Raw genomic sequence first — 21,413 nt, 5'->3', positions numbered from 1 at the left:
GGATACAGCCTTTTTTTTAACGCTCACTCTTCATACCACAAACCAGAAAACAGATCCAATACAATCTGCCATTATTTGATATCCCCTGTTTAATGGATGCTCTCTAAGCACCTCATATGACATTTCCATTCCCTTTTTAGGGATTTTTATTTTATTTTACCAAGTTATTTTTGCATTCAAAAAGGGAAAAGGAGAAAACAAGAATAACTAAAGAGCGAAAGCACTGAAATAATCACATAAAAAGAAACAAAACAGTAACACTTTACTTGAAGTTGCATACATAAAGGCAGACATTACGCTGTCATTAGCATGAATAAGGTGTCATGAAGGCTGTCCCCTTAAACCCACCTAACCTCACTAGATCCCTCCACCTAAAAATACCAACATAGCTCCAAAGGTGTCATAATTTAGCAAAATGTTTCATAGTTTAGAAAACAACACTTAATGTGAGCTTTCATGACACCTTATTCATGCTAATGACAAATAATGACAGCGTAATGTCATCCTTTATGTATTAAACTTCAAGGAAAGGGTTTTTTAGGCATTTTTTTCACCAAGTTATTTTGCATTTGAAAAAGAAAAGGGGACAAACAAGGAAAAATAGATAAGGAGCTAAAACAGTGAAATAATCGTGTCAAAATGTACTAATTGTATTCGTGCACGTCACAAATCAGAGGGCTTCAAACATAGCTTTCTTACGTAAACAAGAGTAGCACTGCAAAAAAGGGCAATGTAAATCTAACATAGAAACACTGACATTTAAGATACACGTGCTTTAATTGAGTGAAATGATCTCTACATGGAGCAAGTACATTTTCTTTTAATAAGAACTCCATATTAGATTCTTGAATCTAGAAAAAAGCTGTTAAGGGAAGTATCCAAAAGTGCAAAAATAGGCTAAACATGCTCATTTTAAGTTTTAAATACTTGAAATCAAACTTGACACTGTCCAATAATAGGTGTAAAACACTTATTTTTTAACCATATTTTTGTTTAGCATATCAAGTAAAAAAAAATATTTATACTAGTATTAGCATCTATATAGACCTATTTCAATGTGGACAAACATGAGACACATGACTGACCTGCGTGCGCAACCATGTTGTTTACATATGTGACACTTGAAAAATTGAAAAATGGCAATGAATGAACCGCTGTTAATGCTCGTAAATAGTTCGTAATATATAGAAATGCAGCATTCCTGAAAACGAGTGGTCATCCGATGTGTGCTCCTGGCCAGATGTTCAATGGCCAGACATTTATACCTATCTGATAGAAAAACCCAGTGTATCAACCAAAATACTCCTGTTAACAAAGGTTTCCGTGTATTTATGCAGTTTTAACAGATGAGTTTCCATCTCTACATTAAGTCTCCTCCTCCCTGTCCCACGTCTGCATATCAGTCCATTTACAGCTTATTATGGTCACTTCAATTTACTGGATCCAGACCCAGATAGCGTTCCCTCCGCTCCCGCGCACCTCAGCAGCGATTACGTTGGCACGATCGCTTCTGAACAAACGTAACGTGGTTATTTGGTATACTTTATTTCTATCAGCGCGCACTCTCTCTCTCTTCCTCTCCGTGTGTGTGTGTGTGTGTGAGATACGTCAGCTGTCAGCCTCTGTTTGATAGCAGGCAACCATAAGTCTTGTCTATTCTTCTGAAAATGGTGCCCACCAGCATTGTGTTCATGTCCCTCCCTGGTTCTGAGAGGATTCACCAGACACAAACCCAGCTCAGATGGGGAGAACTTCAGTGAGAGGGAGGGGCTAAACATCAATCTGGCTCTTGCCAGGTCAAGTTTATATTTCTTTGAAGAAATACATTTCTTTTAACTTTTATTAAATCTCTTCAGGTTTATTACATTCTCGTGTTTTAATTGCAAAAAATCAACTTTTTCTACTTTTATATATATATATTAGAGTAGAAAAAGTAGATTTTTTGCAAATATATATATATACTGTACATACACAGTGCTCAGCGTAAATGAGTACAACTCCTTCGAAAATTATTATTATAAACCAAAATCTCAATGAAGACAAAAACTATTTCCAAAAATGAGTTTTGCATAACATGTATTTAACTTATACCATAAAAGTAAGATTATTAATATAACTTACAGAACAAAATTTTTAGTTTTACTTAACTTGTCGCTGCAAAAATGAGTACATCCCACTGAAAGTCTGTGGAGCAAAGCTACGTTTTAAACTCCAAATGCCTAATTTAACATGAATCCACCACAGTTGAGTCTAATTATTCATTACACAGATGTCCAGCAGACAGTTGACTAAAAAATGGTGTCAAAAATAAACTGTATCAGAATCTGTACAAAACCTTTAATCAGTTGGCCTTGATAGTGATCTTGGTGAACCCGTTGTTCTATTTGATCTTAATGTCATTTCATTCCATACTCAAAGTAAAGAATTCAAAGAATCGTACGTAGTCACATCTGTATGTAGAATAGAACTCACTTGTCAGGCCTGCCAGGCACCTGCAGGCGTAAGCGACATTTGTTGGCACTCTGAATCTGCTCCTCTTTGATGCGAATAAGCCTCTGCAGAGCCAAACACCAGTCCTGAGCCACAGTGGTGTTAAGGTTCTTTCATTTATAGGGAGAAGAAAACACAGTGTTACGCCTTGTGTATAATGCAAACACACTACATACCACAACACTGTCAATGTAGTCAATTATAGAGATCGACCGATATATCGACCGACCAATATATCAGGCCGATATATGGACTTCTTTTCAAGATCAAGATTTTATTTTATTTTTTATTTTTTTAGCACTAGAGGAAAAAAGAAAGAACATAAAAAACATCTATTTGGATGTATGAATATACAACAACAAAAAGTAATAATAATAATAATAATAATAATAATAATAATAATAATAATAATAGCATGTGCATAGGAGAGGTAGAAGTCAATAGGTTTACAAATAACCCATTGTGTATTTGTTGTTTTACTGTGTACAGGTATATTTAAAGTTCAATAAATGTTCAAAGTTCTATTGGTGTGTTTAATTTAATTTCTAATGTATACATTTATATCATATGATATCATACATCGGCCTCAAATATCGGCTTCCAAAATCACCTTTAGATATCGGCCATCGGCTGAAATTGTTCTTTAAAAATCTGCATCGGCCTTTGTAAATCCCATATCGTCAACCTCTAGTCAATTAGTTTATTCCTTTTACACAGCAACCCCAACACACCCATCCAACCAAACATGAAAAAAAAAAAAACATATTTTCATCCACTTCAACGTAACTGAATTGAATTCACTTCAGAAATAAATCCATTTCACAGTAAAGCCCAAGCCCTCAAGTCAAAACAAATCAAATCCATTTTCTGTAGTCAATGAGGTGGACAAAAGTATTTTATCTATTTGTTCAGCAGACAATATTATAACGGAGTGGAAATGAATAAACGTGGTTTAATTCTGGGTGCTCCCTCCCGTCTCCTCCTGAGAAAAACCGCGCTCGATTACCACGAGTGGGCAAAGGTGCCATCAGCACAAGTGGCTCATGAGTGATTGCAGCGCTGCACAGGTCCTGGTCTGTGGTAGTGTGTGTGTGTGTGTGTGTGTGTGTGTGTGTGTCATGAGGTTGTGTTTATGCTAGCAGAAGACTACTGGGAAATGCCCTGATTTGAGCCCTCCAGGAAAGGATCTAACAGTAGGTTATCATCTGCAGGGAAATAATCTGAAACATATTCATTATTTGTGGCACAGTTAAAATATGTTCAAGTCAGCAATGGTGCAAGAATTGTTGTTTACCAGCCAATTTTACCATCATTCATCAGCCCTGTCAACTCTGTAATTCTTGAGTTGTCTCTGTCCACGTTTTGGAAAAAACCTCAAGGAATAATGATCTTCAAAGTAGCAGTTGCACATTTTATCTTACATGAAGATTAAAGACAAATTTGAGCATTGTTTGTCACTTTTAATATCAGACATCAGGATGATTATTTTTCATAGAATAAGATAGTGTTAAAATATAAGATGGATTACCTTTAAAGGGGCGGTATTATGAAAAAATCACTGTATAATGGTTTTGCTACAGTGATATACATTCCTTTAGCCTCATTCAGAGGGACAAAGTTGAAAAAGTTCTGTTTCCTCCCTCTGTTGTTATTTCACAGTTTGTAAAAACTCAGCTCCAAACGGGACAGTTGGATTTTTCTCGTCATGTGACGTTGCATCGCAAAAACTCCGCCTCCTGACAATTGTGGCACCTCCTACCCTATAAGAATGTGAGCTCCTCCCTCTCATACTACATCACAGGTAAAACAAACACAGTGGTTTAATATAGAGTATATGTTATACTTTAATGTCACCCAGCAGGGTGTAGGTTAGGGTTAATATAAGGGACTGATCAACATCCCACAGTGATGGACCAGGAAGATTAGAACCAGTGAGCCTATGATTACAATCCCTTAACCACAGATAATATATTTACATTCAGTATATAGCTAATCCAGTATATAAATAATCACCTCCACTTTTAGTAACCGTTATACCGCCGCGTTTGGACAAAATAGTGGATTATTGTCTTGAATTGACTTCTTATGGGCAGTAGAGGTGAGGATGACAAGAAAGCGTGAAGGCATGAGGTCTGCGTCTACAGACTCGCCCACTCATGCATATGCATAAAGGCAACAAAATGGCCTGTTTTTAGAAGCAGTCTGAATGTGACTTTACAGAAAGTTAAAACTAAAAAAACAGGCGAGTTTGGGAAAATAAATCTCAAATACTATGTTGTTGGGGTTCTTAGAACAAATGAAGATTGGTGAAAAATAGCATAATACTGGACCTTTAAGTTATAATATCAGATTTGTTAAAAATGGCTTTGATAGCTGCAATTAAGTGTATTGCCCTAAAATGAAAAAGTGTTGCACTTCCATGCTATATAATGTGGTTTAATGAGATATCGTCTCATATTACACCAGAAAAAATAATCCGGGAGCTTTTGATGAGACATGGGGCAGTTTTCTTGTTCTTATGTATAAGAATGAGACTGAAATCATTTGATGAACTTTGGATTACATACTGTATGTGTAATTTTGTTGTTGCTGTTTTTTTTTTTAAATCAACATCATTTTAGCTCAGGGGCCAAATACGGAGCAGTTTGATCACAAGTGGGCCACAGATTTCATGCGGGAAAACTAGTCATTTCAAATTATTGTGCCCTAGTTTGCACTTCTACGTAGACATAAAATACAAAATATGTAAGAAACCGACAATATCCAAGCAAAGAGTGACAGATATCAGTCCCAACAGGATCATCACTTTCAATTTCCTAGACTTTGTGACCATTTTTCTATTTAATTAAGGGAAATACTTAATTTGAGGAAAATTGAAGGAGTTTGTACACATTTTTAACACTACAAATTACTGCAATAATGTGATATAAGCACCAGGAGTGTTGAGTTTCATTTACACAGTGATTCATGTTTTCTCTGTCATTTTTACTTCCACCTGCGGGCTGAAATGGATGCTCCAAACGGCCGGATTTGGCACCCGGGCCATGAGTTTGACACGTGGCATATGCAAATTCCTTGGTCAGTGTATTGTCTATGTATATATTTATATGTATAAGATTTCAAAAATGGTCTCATGTGCCCTTTAAACTTTTGAATGATGCCTCAGAGCTCAACCCTCAACAATGATACATGAAAAAATCCCAATAAATGCTAAATAAATTGCGAGACAATCATTGCAATTTATTACACTTTTTGGGATACAACTGTTGCACAGTATGTGTTAATCTTATTCAGATGCAAATCTTCTCTGCAACTCTGAACTCCAATACTCGTACCTGGTAAGTCCCCTGCAGGGTGCCCACGAGAAGAGTGACCTCTTCAACCACGGAAAGGTCATGCTGCAGCTCCTGCAACTCCTGATAAAGCCTTGGGGGGGCCCAGAACCACCTTACCTAAAATAAATACATTCAATTAAATTGAATTGGTATTCACATGGACAAATGCATCACAAAAAGAATAATAAATGTATTCCAGTGAGTGGTCATGGCTCATCTGATTTAATAATTAGGCTCCTGGAGCTCAAACTGTGGAAGAAATCATTGCTTTGTTGGTAAAGAAATGGTCATTTTGGGGGTGTATGTACAGAATAAACCACTGACAGAGGCGTGAATCATGGATAAGTACCATGAACATGGGCTTCAGAGCAAATGTAAAATGTGTCACGTTCTGATGAATGGTGTTTCCTGTGTGAACGTTCACCTGAGAACCCCATCAACACATGAACAGCAAAAAAAGGTTATTATACATATATATATACATATACATATATATACATATATATATAAATATATACATATATATATATATATATATATATATATATATATATATATATATAATTAAATAAGTCAAGAAACAAAAAAGTGGAAAAGCAAAAGTTTAAAATAAATGCATAATAGGAAATGGGGGACAAATAAAGAGGGTACGTGTTTTTTTGTCACACATCTTTTGATGCAGTTATGTAAGAGTTTAGTCTATTTAGTCTATATTCATTTTTTGCAAGTCATCTCTAATTTTTTATGTATTTTTGTTCATTATTTCAAGTTTGCTCTACCGTTCTCAACCAAAAATGTATTTTAGGTGAGATTTGTTGTTTCCACAAAACATTAAAAAGTGGGATATTATCCACCTTGTTTATTGTCAATGCTAAATTGATTCCCAAAAGGTTTTCTGATTTCAAATTTTCATTTAGTTCAAAGATATTAGTCAATAAATTCACAACCTTTTTCCAAAATGTGCTCAGAGTAGGACATGTAATAAGCATACAGTATGTACATATAGCCTTTGATGAGAATATCCACAGCATCACTAATAGGAGTGGCCTGTATGAGGAAAGTAGGAACTCAACCATCAGTAATATTGCACTTTATAAATTGTGTAAAGGTTGTGTATTATTTAGCTTTAGTTTAACACATATTCCAATGACAAAAGTATAGTCTTTATTTCATGCTATTTTAATATCAAGAATTTCTGCCGACCCCAAAGACATTTTTTTTCTAGAATGAGTTTTCAATCATGTTTGACCTCAAATATGTATTTATTTTTACTGCATTTTAGTTCTTATTTTTTAAAAAGAATAATAATTACAAAAAAAAACTTATTTTTTTAGAAATTTCAGGTGACCCCCCCATGGGGTCCCGACCCCCAAGGTGCTTCTTAACCTGGTTTAGAGTTCTGTTAAATCAATTATTTCATTGTTTGTTAACAAAGTAGCAGCAAATCATCAGTTAGAATCTTTTGTTGACTGTAACCATGACGACAGAATAAAGTGACATCATAGTAGTGGAGCCTTCTACAGTTGGAAAAGAACTCAAAGCTCACAGCTGTAAACACTTTGTTTGTCGAACATTTGCTTGATTTTGTTAATTGAAACATTGACGATGGATCAAAAACCAGCGATGAACATTATTTTTGGTGACTTTGAGGATTCTCAGGCGTTTTGTGAGCAGCTAGAACAATGCGAAGTGGAGCAAACGATGATGATAGAGAAGGAAATGGAAATGGATTCAATGGTTAAAATCCAGCAGAAGGAAATCTCCAAGCTCAAGAATATCCTGGACCAATACAAACAAGAGTTACTCCGAAGTGAGGCTAACCAGAGGAGGATGCTGAATTGGCAGCGGGAAACCACCTCCATGCTTCAGCGTCAGAATCAGCTGGTCTTCCATCTCAAACAATCACTGGATCAGGCCAATAAACAAGTACAGGAGCAAAAAAGGGAGCTTCAGCACCAGCAAACAGCGAGTCATTTTCTTATTTATTCAACATTTATAAACTTGGTTTTTCTATGACGCATTTATGAATTTAATTTTGTTGTAAATGTTTACAATTAATATACATTTTTATTGTTGACATACATTTTTTGTTGAATTGTAGTTTTCTTTACTCTTAGTATTTATTTTGTTTTCTCACAGTAAGCTTAATATTACTGTTGCATGTTTTAATCATGTAAAACACATTGAAATGCCTTGTGTATGAAATGCGTTATACTAATAAATGTGCCTTGTCTTGATTCTAATCTCCACACAGATTTTAGAAGCTCAGAAGAACGACACCATCGAAAAGGATCTCCTCATGTCTGAGCAGAAAAAAAGGTTCATGAAGTTCTGATGGCCGATCTCAGGGAGGTGCAGGAGAAATTAAAAACTAAAAGTGATCAACACGACCAACTGTTGGAGGTGATGAAGTCCAAGGAGCAGGCCTTCAGCATTCTGGAGGATCAGATGAAAGAAAAGGCAACCCTGCTGGAGAACGCTGTGGTCGAAGCTCAGAACCAACTGTTAGCCAAAGATGCAGAATTAGAAGAAGAGCGGTCCAGACACGCTAAAAAGAAACCGCTATGTCAAAGAATCCGCCTGTGGTTTATCCGGAAATTCAAAAAATAGAACAATAAAAAGCTCAAGTTTGACTCTTTAAATCTCTATCCCATGATGATTTAAAATGTTCCCCTCTCTAATGCTGGAAAAAGCTGATATTATGTAAAAACTATGAAAAAAGAAATGAATAAAATGTCTAGAAAAACAATTGTTTTGACTTGAAATGAGTTCATTTGGGTCAGACCATGAAAATCATGGTTTAATACCTTTTTTCCTCCAAATTCCAACTTTTTTTGCTCAGAATTCAGACTTTAAACTAAAAATTCAGACTTTTTTCTGACTTTAAATTTAGAATTCTGACTTTTAAAACAATTATTTATCGCACTTATCTATAAAAAGAAATTCTTTAAAATATGCATTATCACTCCTTTATTCCATCATTGTTCTCTATTGTTATTTTTTTCACAGTATTCTGAGCCAAAGAGGACAGGGGTGCAAGTCCCAGTGGGGGATGCAGGGTTCTTGACCACCCCCCCCAAAAAAAGATCCAACTGTAAACACAAATTAAAAATAAGTTACAGTACAGTAACCTAATTTTACTTTTAAATACAAGCCATGCTGCTTAAAAACACATTGTTTGACAATTTTAGCAATTGAAATATAATTCATGTAGTTCATAGTGTTGTGGACTTGTATTCACTAAAGTTTTGTATATTTCTAAGTTTTGTGGCATATTCATTTGCACTTTATAATTTTTAGTTTTGGGGAGTGTAATAAATTGTGAAATAATTAAATCAACAAAAGTTTTTTTTTCTTTTTAATTATCCAGATGTATTAAGAAATAAACAGATAGAACAACAACAATAGACAAAATTACACCAACACAAAAAATGACTACAAATAAATAACTGCAGCATATACAAAACAACAATAAAAATGACTCCAAAAACACACAAATGAAATGACGACAAAAACACAGAAAACAACACAAATTACAAACATCGACAATAGAAAAAACACAAAAATACATGAAAAAGCAACAAAAACACACAAAACCCTTTTGTTTTTTCTTGTATTATTCACCAGATTGTTGTTTTTTTCTAAATGCTGACGTGTTTACTCTTTAATTACAACTTTTTAGGGTAGCTCTGGCTACAGTGTAGCTTACCTCTATCATAAAGCAATTATTGATGAAGGTAATGTGAATGAATAACAGCTGATCTAAAGAACTCTGAGCTTCTGTTTGGGTAAACAGGTTTTATCTTTACTAATTTACTTATTATTAACTGTAAAGCTCGTGTGAAGAAAACCTGTTAAATAATTCCAAAAGAACACCCAAGATCAACACTTTATAGACAGTGGAGATGACAGCACACTTCAGGAAGAACCCAGCCCCCCTCACCGCCCTCACCCTGGGAGACTCTACAGTGAGATCTGTGTACTTCTGCTTCTAATTATATATATATATATATATATATATATATATATAAAATTAAATAAGTCAAGAAACAAAAAAGTGGAAAAGCAAAGTTTAAAAATAAATGCATAAGAGGAAATGGGGACAATAAAGAGGGTACGTGTTTTTTTGTCACACATCTTTTGATGCAGTTATGTAATAGTTTAGTCTATTTAGTCTATATTCATTTTTTGCAAGTCATCTCTAATTTTTTATGTGTTTTTGTTCATTATTTCAAGTTTGCTCTACCGTTCTCAACCAAAAATGTATTTTAGGTGAGATTTGTTGTTTCCACAAAACATTAAAAAGTGGGATATTATCCACCTTGTTTATTATCAATGCTAAATTGATTCCCAAAAGGTTTTATGATTTCAAATTTTCATTTAGTTCAAAGATATTAGTCAATAAATTCACAACCTTTTTCCAAAATGTGCTCAGAGTAGGACATGTAATAAGCATACAGTATGTACATATAGCCTTTGATGAGAATATCCACAGCATCAACTAATAGGAGTGGCCTGTTATGAGGAAAGTAGGAACTCAACCATCAGTAATATTGCACTTTATAAATTGTGTAAAGGTTTGTGTATTATTTAGCTTTAGTTTAACACATATTCCAATGACAAAAAGTATAGTCTTTATTTTCATGCTATTTTAATATCAAGAATTTCTGCCGACCCCAAAGACATTTTTTTCTAGAATGAGTTTTCAATCATGTTTGACCTCAAATATGTATTTATTTTTACTGCATTTTAGTTCTTATTTTTTAAAAAGAATAATAATTACAAAAAAAAAACTTATTTTTTTAGAAATTTCAGGTGACCCCCCCATGGGGTCCCGACCCCCAAGGTGCTTCTTAACCTGGTTTAGAGTTCTGTTAAATCAATTATTTCATTGTTTGTTAACAAAGTAGCAGCAAATCATCAGTTAGAATCTTTTGTTGACTGTAACCATGACGACAGAAAAAAGTGACATCAAAGTAGTGGACCCTTCTACAGTTGGAAAAGAACTCAAAGCTCACAGCTGTAAACACTTTGTTTGTCGAACATTTGCTTGATTTTGTTAATTGAAACATTGACGATGGATCAAAAACCAGCGATAAAGATTAGTTTTGGTGACTTTGAGGATTCTCAGGCGTTTTGTGAGCAGCTAGAACAATGCGAAGTGGAGCAAACGATGATGATAGAGAAGGAAATGGAAATGGATTCAATGGTTAAAATGCAGCAGAAGGAAATCTCCAAGCTCAAGAATATCCAGGACCAATACAAACAAGAGTTACTCCGAAGTGAGGCTAACCAGAGGAGGATGCTGAATTGGCAGCGGGAAACCACCTCCATGCTTCAGCGTCAGAATCAGCTGGTCTTCCATCTCAAACAATCACTGGATCAGGCCAATAAACAAGTACAGGAGCAAAAAAGGGAGCTTCAGCACCAGCAAACAGCGAGTCATTTTCTTATTTATTCAACATTTATAAACTTGGTTTTTCTATGACGCGTTTATGAATTTAATTTTGTTGTAAATGTTTACAATTAATACACATTTTTATTGTTGACATACATTTTTTGTTGAATTGGAGTTTTCTTTACTCTTAGTATTTATTTTGTTTTCTCACAGTAAGCTTAATATTACTGTTGCATGTTTTAATCATGTAAAACACATTGAAATGCCTTGTGTATGAAATGCATTATGCTAATAAATGTGCCTTGTCTTGATTCTAATCTCCACACAGATTTTAGAAGCTCAGAAGAACGACACCATCAAAAAGGATCTCCTCATGTCTGAGCAGAAAAATGATTATGAAGTTCTGATGGCCGATCTCAGGGAGGTGCAGGAGAAATTAAAAACTAAAAGTGATCAACACGACCAACTGTTGGAGGTGATGAAGTCCAAGGAGCAGGCCTTCAGCATTCTGGAGGATCAGATGAAAGAAAAGGCAACCCTGCTGGAGAACGCTGTGGTCGAAGCTCAGAACCAACTGTTAGCCAAAGATGCAGAATTAGAAGAAGAGCGGTGCAGACACGCTAAAAAGAAACCGCTATGTCAAAGAATCCGCCTGTGGTTTATCCGGAAATTCAAAAAATAGAACAATAAAAAGCTCAAGTTTGACTCTTTAAATCTCTATCCCATGATGATTTAAAATGTTCCCCTCTCTAATGCTGGAAAAAGCTGATATTATGTAAAAACTATGAAAAAAGAAATGAATAAAATGTCTAGAAAAACAATTGTTTTGACTTGAAATGAGTTCATTTGGGTCAGACCATGAAAATCATGGTTTAATACCTTTTTTCCTCCAAATTCCAACTTTTTTTGTTCAGAATTCAGACTTTAAACTAAAAATTCAGACTTTTTTCTGACTTTAAATTTAGAATTCTGACTTTTAAAACAATTATTTATCCCACTTATCTATAAAAAGAAATTCTTTAAAATATGCATTATCACTCCTTTATTCCATCATTGTTCTCTATTGTTATTTTTTTTCACAGTATTCTGAGCCAAAGGGGACAGGGGTGCAAGTCCCGGTGGGGGATGCAGGGTTCTTGACCACCCCCCCCAAAAAAAAAGATCCAACTGTAAACACAAATTAAAAATAAGTTACAGTACATTCAACGTCCATCTGCATACGACACTGTTTGATACAGTTTAAGGTTCTTCACCGTTCTTATTTCACTAAGGCCAGGCTTGCTAGAATATACGGTACCTCTGATGATGCGTGCCCAAGATGCAAACAGTCGGCCGCCACCATGAGCCATATGTTTTGGTCCTGTGTGGCATTGGGTGGGTTTTGGGGTTCTATATTTGATGCTTTCTCACATGTGTGTGGCAGAAAGATTGATCCCAATCCGATTACCGCATTGTTTGGTGTTGTCCCAAGTGGACATGGATTGACTACGTACCAGACCAGTGCCATTGCCTTTTCATCACTTTTGGCCCGCAGACTCATTTTAACAAAGTGGAAGGACGTACAACCTCCTTCCTTTATTCAGTGGGTACGAGAGTTGATGATGTGTCTGCAAATGGAATATTTAAGGTACAGCTTACGTGGGTCAATAAATAAATATCATAGGACATGGTCGCCCTTCATTGCTTATGTTGAAGGTTTGCCTTTTACTTGAATGGGATGTGTAAAGCAAAATTCAATCATTGAGGAGTTGGGTTGTGCAGCGTATTGTATAGACATATGTTTTTTTTTTTTTTTTTTTTCTTTTTGTTTTTGTGTGTGTGTAATCTATTTTTATGGGTATATTTTCGCAAGCTTAGGGCTCATGTGCCGCTGGTTGGCATTGTGGTGTAAATCTCTGTAAAATAAGTTTGAACAAGCCCTGATTCTTTAAATGTTTGTTTGTATAAAACTGAAAAATCTTTAAATAAAGTGTTCAAAAAAAAAAAAAAATAAGTTACAGTACAGTAACCTAATTTTACTTTTAAATACAAGCCATGCTGCTTAAAAACACATTGTTTGACAATTTTAGCAATTGAAATATAATTCATGTAGTTCATAGTGTTGTGGACTTGTATTCACTAAAGTTTTGTATATTTCTAAGTTTTGTGGCATATTCATTTGCACTTTATAATTTTTAGTTTTGGGGAGTGTAATAAATTGTGAAATAATTAAATCAACACAAGTTTTTTTTTCTTTTTAATTATCCAGATGTATTAAGAAATAAACAGATAGAACAACAAAAATAGACAAAATTACACCAACACAAAAAATGACTACAAATAAATAACTGCAGCATATACAAAACAATAAAAATTACTCCAAAAACACACAAATGAAATGACGACAAAAACACAGAAAACAACACAAATTACAAACATTGACAATAGAAAAAACACAAAAATACATGAAAAAGCAACAAAAACACACAAAACCCTTTTGTTTTTTCTTGTATTATTCACCAGATTGTTGTTTTTTCTAAATGCTGACGTGTTTACTCTTTAATTACAACTTTTTAGGGTAGCTCTGGCTACAGTGTAGCTTGCCTCTATCATAAAGCAATTATTGATGAAGGCAATGTGAATGAATAACAACTGATCTAAAGAACTCTGAGCTTCTGTTTGGGTAAACAGGTTTTATCTTTACTAATTTACTTATTATTAACTGTAAAGCTCGTGTGAAGAAAACCTGTTAAATAATTCCAAAATAACACCCAAGATCAACACTTTATAGACAGTGGAGATGACAGCACACTTCAGGAAGAACCCAGCCCCCATCACCGCCCTCACCCTGAGAGACTCTACAGTGAGCTCTGTGTACTTCTGCTTCCTGGAGACCATCATCACCCAGGATTTGTTGTTTCCACAAAACATTAAAAAGTGGGATATTATCCACCTTGTTTATTGTCAATGCTAAATTGATTCCCAAAAGGTTTTCTGATTTCAAATTTTCATTTAGTTCAAAGATATTAGTCAATAAATTCACAACCTTTTTCCAAAATGTGCTCAGAGTAGGACATGTAATAAGCATACAGTATGTACATATAGCCTTTGATGAGAATATCCACAGCATCAACTAATAGGAGTGGCCTGTTATGAGGAAAGTAGGAACTCAACCATCAGTAATATTGCACTTTATAAATTGTGTAAAGGTTTGTGTATTATTTAGCTTTAGTTTAACACATATTCCAATGACAAAAAGTATAGTCTTTATTTTCATGCTATTTTAATATCAAGAATTTCTGCCGACCCCAAAGACATTTTTTTCTAGAATGAGTTTTCAATCATGTTTGAGCTCAAATATGTATTTATTTTTACTGCATTTTAGTTCATATTTTTTAAAAAGAATAATAATTACAAAAAAAAAACTTATTTTTTTAGAAATTTCAGGTGACCCCCCCATGGGGTCCCGACCCCGAAGGTGCTTCTTAACCTGGTTTAGAGTTCTGTTAAATCAATTATTTCATTGTTTGTTAACAAAGTAGCAGCAAATCATCAGTTAGAATCTTTTGTTGACTGTAACCATGACGACAGAAAAAAGTGACATCATAGTAGTGGAGCCTTCTACAGTTGGAAAAGAACTCAAAGCTCACAGCTGTAAACACTTTGTTTGTCGAACATTTGCTTGATTTTGTTAATTGAAACATTGACGATGGATCAAAAACCAGCGATAAAGATTAGTTTTGGTGACTTTGAGGATTCTCAGGCGTTTTGTGAGCAGCTAGAACAATGCGAAGTGGAGCAAACGATGATGATAGAGAAGGAAATGGAAATGGATTCAATGGTTAAAATCCAGCAGAAGGAAATCTCCAAGCTCAAGATTATCCAGGGCCAATACAAACAAGTGTTACTCCGAAGTGAGGCTAACCAGAGGAGGATGCTGAATTGGCAGCGGGAAACCACCTCCAAGCTTCAGCGTCAGAATCAGCTGGTCTTCCATCTCAAACAATCACTGGATCAGGCCAATAAACAAGTACAGGAGCAAAAAAGGGAGCTTCAGCACCAGCAAACAGCGAGTCATTTTCTTATTTATTCAACATTTATAAACTTGGTTTTTCTATGACGCGTTTATGAATTTAATTTTGTTGTAAATGTTTACAATTAATATACATTTTTATTGTTGACATACATTTTTTGTTGAATTGGAGTTTTCTTTACTCTTAGTATTTATTTTGTTTTCTCACAGTAAGCTTAATATTACTGTTGCATGTTTTAATCATGTAAAACACATTGAAATGCCTTGTGTATGAAATGCATTATGCTAATAAATGTGCCTCATCTTGATTCTAATCTCCACACAGATTTTAGAAGCTCAGAAGAACGACACCATCAAAAAGGATCTCCTCATGTCTGAGCAGAAAAATGATTATGAAGTTCTGATGGCCGATCTCAGGGAGGTGCAGGAGAAATTAAAAACTAAAAGTGATCAACACGACCAACTGTTGGAGGTGATGAAGTCCAAGGAGCAGGCCTTCAGCATTCTGGAGGATCAGATGAAAGAAAAGGCAACCCTGCTGGAGAACGCTGTGGTCGAAGCTCAGAACCAACTGTTAGCCAAAGATGTAGAATTAGAAGAAGAGCGGTCCAGACACGCTAAAAAGAAACCGCTATGTCAAAGAATCCGCCTGTGGTTTATCCGGAAATTCAAAAAATAGAACAATAAAAAGCTCAAGTTTGACTCTTTAAATCTCTATCCCATGATGATTTAAAATGTTCCCCTCTCTAATGCTGGAAAAAGCTGATATTATGTAAAAATTATGAAAAAAGAAATGAATAAAATGTCTAGAAAAACAATTGTTTTGACTTGAAATGAGTTCATTTGGGTCAGACCATGAAAATCATGGTTTAATACCTTTTTTCCTCCAAATTCCAACTTTTTTTGCTCAAAATTCAGACTTTAAACTAAAAATTCAGACTTTTTTCTGACTTTAAATTTAGAATTCTGACTTTTAAAACAATTATTTATCCCACTTATCTATAAAAAGAAATTCTTTAAAATATGCATTATCACTCCTTTATTCCATCATTGTTCTCTATTGTTATTTTTTTCACAGTATTCTGAGCCAAAGGGGACAGGGGTGCAAGTCCCGGTGGGGGATGCAGGGTTCTTGACCACCCCCCCAAAAAAAAAGATCCAACTGTAAACACAAATTAAAAATAAGTTACAGTACAGTAACCTAATTTTACTTTTAAATACTAGCCATGATGCTTAAAAACACATTGTCTGACAATTTTAGCAATTGAAATATAATTCATGTAGTTCATAGTGTTGTGGACTTGTATTCACTAAAGTTTTGTATATTTCTAAGTTTTGTGGCATATTCATTTGCACTTTATAATTTTTAGTTTTGGGGAGTGTAATAAATTGTGAAATAATTAAATCAACACAAGTTTTTTTTTTCTTTTTAATTATCCAGATGTATTAAGAAATAAACAGATAGAACAACAAAAATAGACAAAATTACACCAACACAAAAAATGACTACAAATAAATAACTGCAGCATATACAAAACAATAAAAATTACTCCAAAAACACACAAATGAAATGACGACAAAAACACAGAAAAAAACACAAATTACAAACATTGACAATAGAAAAAACACAAAAATACATGAAAAAGCAACAAAAACACACAAAACCCTTTTGTTTTTTCTTGTATTATTCACCAGATTGTTGTTTTTTCTAAATGCTGACGTGTTTACTCTTTAATTACAACTTTTTAGGGTAGCTCTGGCTACAGTGTAGCTTGCCTCTATCATAAAGCAATTATTGATGAAGGTAATGTGAATGAATAACAGCTGATCTAAAGAACTCTGAGCTTCTGTTTGGGTAAACAGGTTTTATCTTTACTAATTTACTTATTATTAACTGTAAAGCTCGTGTGAAGAAAACCTGTTAAATAATTCCAAAAGAACACCCAAGATCAACACTTTATAGACAGTGGAGATGACAGCACACTTCAGGAAGAACCCAGCCCCCCTCACCGCCCTCACCCTGAGAGACTCTACAGTGAGCTCTGTGTACTTCTGCTTCCTGGGGACCATCATCACCCAGGACCTTAAGTTCATCAAAAAAGCTCAGCAGAGGATGTACTTCCTGTGGCAGCTGAAGAAGTTCAGTCTGCCAACAAAGATGATGGTGAACTTCTACAGCTCCATCATCCAGTCCATCCTCTGCTCCTCCATCACCATTTGGTACGCTGCAGCTACGGCCAAGGACAAGGCCAGACTGCAGCGTATCATCCACTCAGCAGAGAAGGTCATCGGCTGCAATCTGACCTCCCTCCAGGACCTGTACGCCTCCAGGATTCTGAGGCGTGCAGGAAAGATTGTGGCCGACCCCTCCCACCCCGGTCATAAACTGTTTCAATCTCTCCCTTCTGGAAGGAGGTTTCGGTCCATCAGGACCAGAACCTCCAGACACAAAAACAGCTTCTTTCCCTCTGCCACCATCCACATGAACACACCTCCAGTCACCCACTGAACCCCCCCACACACACGCCCGAACACCACCTCCATCACCTGCTGCACTGCATATATGTATATATTTATATTTATCATATTTATCCTTTATTCTCTATCTATCCTTTATTTATCCCTCATCCTTTATATTTATCATGATTATCATTAATGTTGCTGACTTGTTTCTTTGTTTTTTTTTGTTTCGCGCACCGACTACCAAGTCAAATTCCTTGTGCTGTCCTAAAAACTGTACTTGGCCGATAATACATTTCTTATTCTGATTCTGATCTACAAGCAAAAAATAAATAAATAAATAAAAAATAAGAGAAAAGCAACAACGAAAAACTGAAGAAAAGAAAAGTTCCTTGTGTTAAAACTCCCGTGGCATCAATAAAAGACATTCACTGGGCAGGTGAATCGATCTTCATTATTTGTTGAGTACAGAGTGAATTTATGAGTGAAAAATTAGATGGAGAAGTTGTTATTTGGAGCTATGATGCCCTTTTGCCAAGCAAAAAAAAAGGAATGAGGGTCTCATTAAACACAAAATTCTGCATCGATTCCAGGGTGGCTGTCTTCATAGTCCCTCTCTCCTGCTGTTAGAAATCAATAGCAGCGTCTCCTCTTGTCTGTGGGCTCCCCCTGGACCACGTCTCCCCCAGCAGCAGGCTCGATGAGAAGCGCCTAATTAAATTCTGCAGGTAGATTTGGCTCTAGAGCTGTCCTGAGCTGTCACCACAACTACATAATAAAGTAGGAGTAGAACTAAGCTGGTGGGCGGGTTTGGTGCAGCGCGCTGCTGTGGAGAGACCTGCTGCTTTTTGTCTACTCAGGTGTGTGAATGTAGTGACAGTAAAGCCATATGAGAACAGGGAGGCACGCTATTGCTTCTCTGAAGAGAATGTGCCACTGTTTTTACAAATGTGGCCTAAAACATCTGCCATTGTCAAATATCCCATTGCAACCAAAAGCTATATTGAAGCTCTGAAAAGGATTCTCCACTGTTTCTACAAATGTAGCCTAAGACCTTTGAAATTTGCACCATATTTCTTTAATTGCCTTTTAAAAATGGGACTATTTTACCGTTTTAGAGCCTGTGTTCCACCATCTTCAAACCACGTGATTGATGACATCACATAGCCCCTTTTGCCTGTAAACATCCCATTGTTTCCTAATGGAGTGAATAATGTAGCCTGTTTCTTAGATCGTTTAGCAGCTTTTTCAGTCAAAATGACAAATTGTGCTGCGTTTGATTGCTCTAAAGAACCAAGTTAAAGATGATGATGTAACCCTCTTTTGTTCACGGATTTAGGATAAAAACAGTTGTGACCGGAAAAAAATCTGTGACCGCAGGGGGCGACAGTTCCAATTTTTCAGTTTGGAAGTAGACAATGAAGCAGAGAAGAAGAGCTCTCCTAAGGAACCTTTACTCTCCCTTAAACAGTGTGCGGCTAACGCTCTGATGGCTGAAATTAGCAAGTAGATCACGGACTGTTAAAGACACAAACCCTGAGAATAGAAGTCGTTATAGGTGGTAGAAAACAATGAGATCTTTATCGTATTTTTGAATCTAAGTACCCTCCTTTGTCCGACTACAACATTTTGTTTAGAAAATAAGTTAAAAACAACTATGGAGCATAATGATGGAATGAACTATGGGTAACACACATTTTAAATAATCTCATTTTGCAAATAATTGCAAATAAACAGTATCTAGCGCAGTGGTTCACAACCTTTTAATACAATTAATTTTTATGTTTGGTCTCAGATTTTATTTTATTTTTTACTGCATTTTAGTTGAACTAGATTTATACTTGTTTAAGATTGTGTGTTGTTTTAAATAAAACATTTTTAAAATCTATTAAAATTTTTCAGAAATGTCAGGCGACCCCCAGGTGGAAAAACACTGATTTAGTTGCTCCTGTATACGTTTATTTCTATTGTTTTTATCATTTCCGGTCATCTTATGCCTGGGGTGGGACCAAGACTACCCCTGTAGTGACAATGTGTACCCCAAGCAGTACACATAACCCCATTTGAGAAACAGTGTGTTAGACCATTGATATTCTAAGTACATTTCAAAGGTTTTAGGCCAGTAGAGGATCCCTTTTAAAGAGTTAAATCTAGCTTTTGGTTGTAATGGAATATTTGACAATGGCAGATGGTGACATCTGTAATCCATGAAAAGACAATCAATAGGTGAGACATACATTCACTGGGATGCACTGAAAGCTAAAACAAACAATGCTGTCCTTCCGTCTCTGAGGGAAACCGCGTGGTAGACCCTCTGAACAGGTTTGTTGATCCCTCCTGGGCCTGCTGTTGGCTACAGTGCCCGAGGTGAATGTGCTGAGGTGTAATCCAGTATTATCCCATTGGTAAAGCAGCATATGATTTATACAGTCACACTCTCGGCTACCGTGCCAGTTGATGCTAGCTAGTGGCTTTAAAGACAATGCAGCTTGTATAGATACATCCAATCTCAGTGTCTGATTTCCAGCCAAAGCGCAGCAGTGCACGTCTGAGCACAGAGCTGCATTTCCGACGGTGGGTCAGAAGGGAGGCCACAGTAAAAGAGGGATAATGGGGACTATGTGAGGTGAAACAGCCTGTAAGTTAAAAGCGCGGTGCCAGGGACTTTAAAAACCATAAACATTGAAGGAAGAGAAAACCGTAGAAATGGTACAATAAAGACATAGTCAAAGGTAAATGATGGGATAGAAAAATGAGCCTGCATATCCCTAAAGGCTAACTCTCCTCAATAAAGATGGAACGCGGGAGCAGCAAAAATGAAAAATTGCTCCATTTTCCGCTGACGGAAGGAAATGAAAGCGAGAATTTGACGAGAAACTTGAGTTGAATGACTTTAATACCAGCAACTATAAATAGACAGGTCTGAATAAAGATGTTGTGAAAGGCTCTGCAGATGTTCAAGGACCTTTTCTCGAGAGGAATGATTAAGGTGACCCCAACGGTGTCAGTGTTTTAAAAGAAAAAAGTGGAAGAGAATGTCAGATTCAGTATCTGCCACATCTGCAAGACTTAACATTTGCACAGAGACAGCTACAGACAAAAGCACAACCTTAAGTGATCCCAAATCCTTGCTGCAAAGTTGGAAGTTTACAAGTCTCCAACAACTTTCTTTATTTCTTTCTATATAAACGACTTGAATGTGTTGAAAAACATACCGACTCTTAAAACAGAAGCCTCTTGCCGACATGACATGTTGATACACACCATTGATATTTAAGTCATGGAGCTGCACCTTTGAAAAGTGTGCAGCTTTACATCCTGATAAGGCAATGTCTCCCTTTTTCAAAGAACAGTTATCAGACATTTCTTCAAGCTTTATACACTCCGAAGTTTAGCAAGAGGTGGTTCAAGGACTAGAGCTTTAACACATCATTCCCTGCTACTTGCTCTCTAATTGAGACTCAAGAAAACAAAGACTAAGCAGACTGATGACTCCACTCTGGACGACTTTGGGAAACTGTGAGAGTGACGTGACGGACAAAGAAGAATTCACTACTCCCCACATCGCTCTCCAAGATGAACCCCCCCCCAGGCAGATGGGCACAAGTAGCCCTCATCACTCGACTCCTCACAAGCACATCCTCAATCAGAGTGACAGGCAGCACAAATGCCTCGCCTGCCCTCCATGCAATGCTCAGCAAGAGAAAGAGATTAGCCT

At 36.0% G+C, this 21,413-nt stretch overlaps 1 protein-coding gene across 1 annotated transcript in view; it reads right to left on the bottom strand.

Annotated features, from left to right (window-relative positions):
- arhgef10la (Rho guanine nucleotide exchange factor (GEF) 10-like a) overlaps positions 1-21,413 on the bottom strand; it is a 219,087-nt gene that overhangs the window by 110,384 nt on the left and 87,290 nt on the right. Inside the window, 3 exon segments of the mRNA XM_028446908.1 lie at positions 2,473-2,600; positions 5,826-5,924; positions 5,926-5,942. Coding sequence (XP_028302709.1) covers positions 2,473-2,600; positions 5,826-5,924; positions 5,926-5,942 — 244 coding nt within the window.

This window comes from Gouania willdenowi, chromosome 5 (genome assembly GCF_900634775.1).
Source record: "Gouania willdenowi chromosome 5, fGouWil2.1, whole genome shotgun sequence".
Lineage (NCBI taxonomy): Eukaryota > Metazoa > Chordata > Actinopteri > Blenniiformes > Gobiesocidae > Gouania > Gouania willdenowi.
This window is presented reverse-complemented; position numbering and strand designations above follow the sequence as displayed.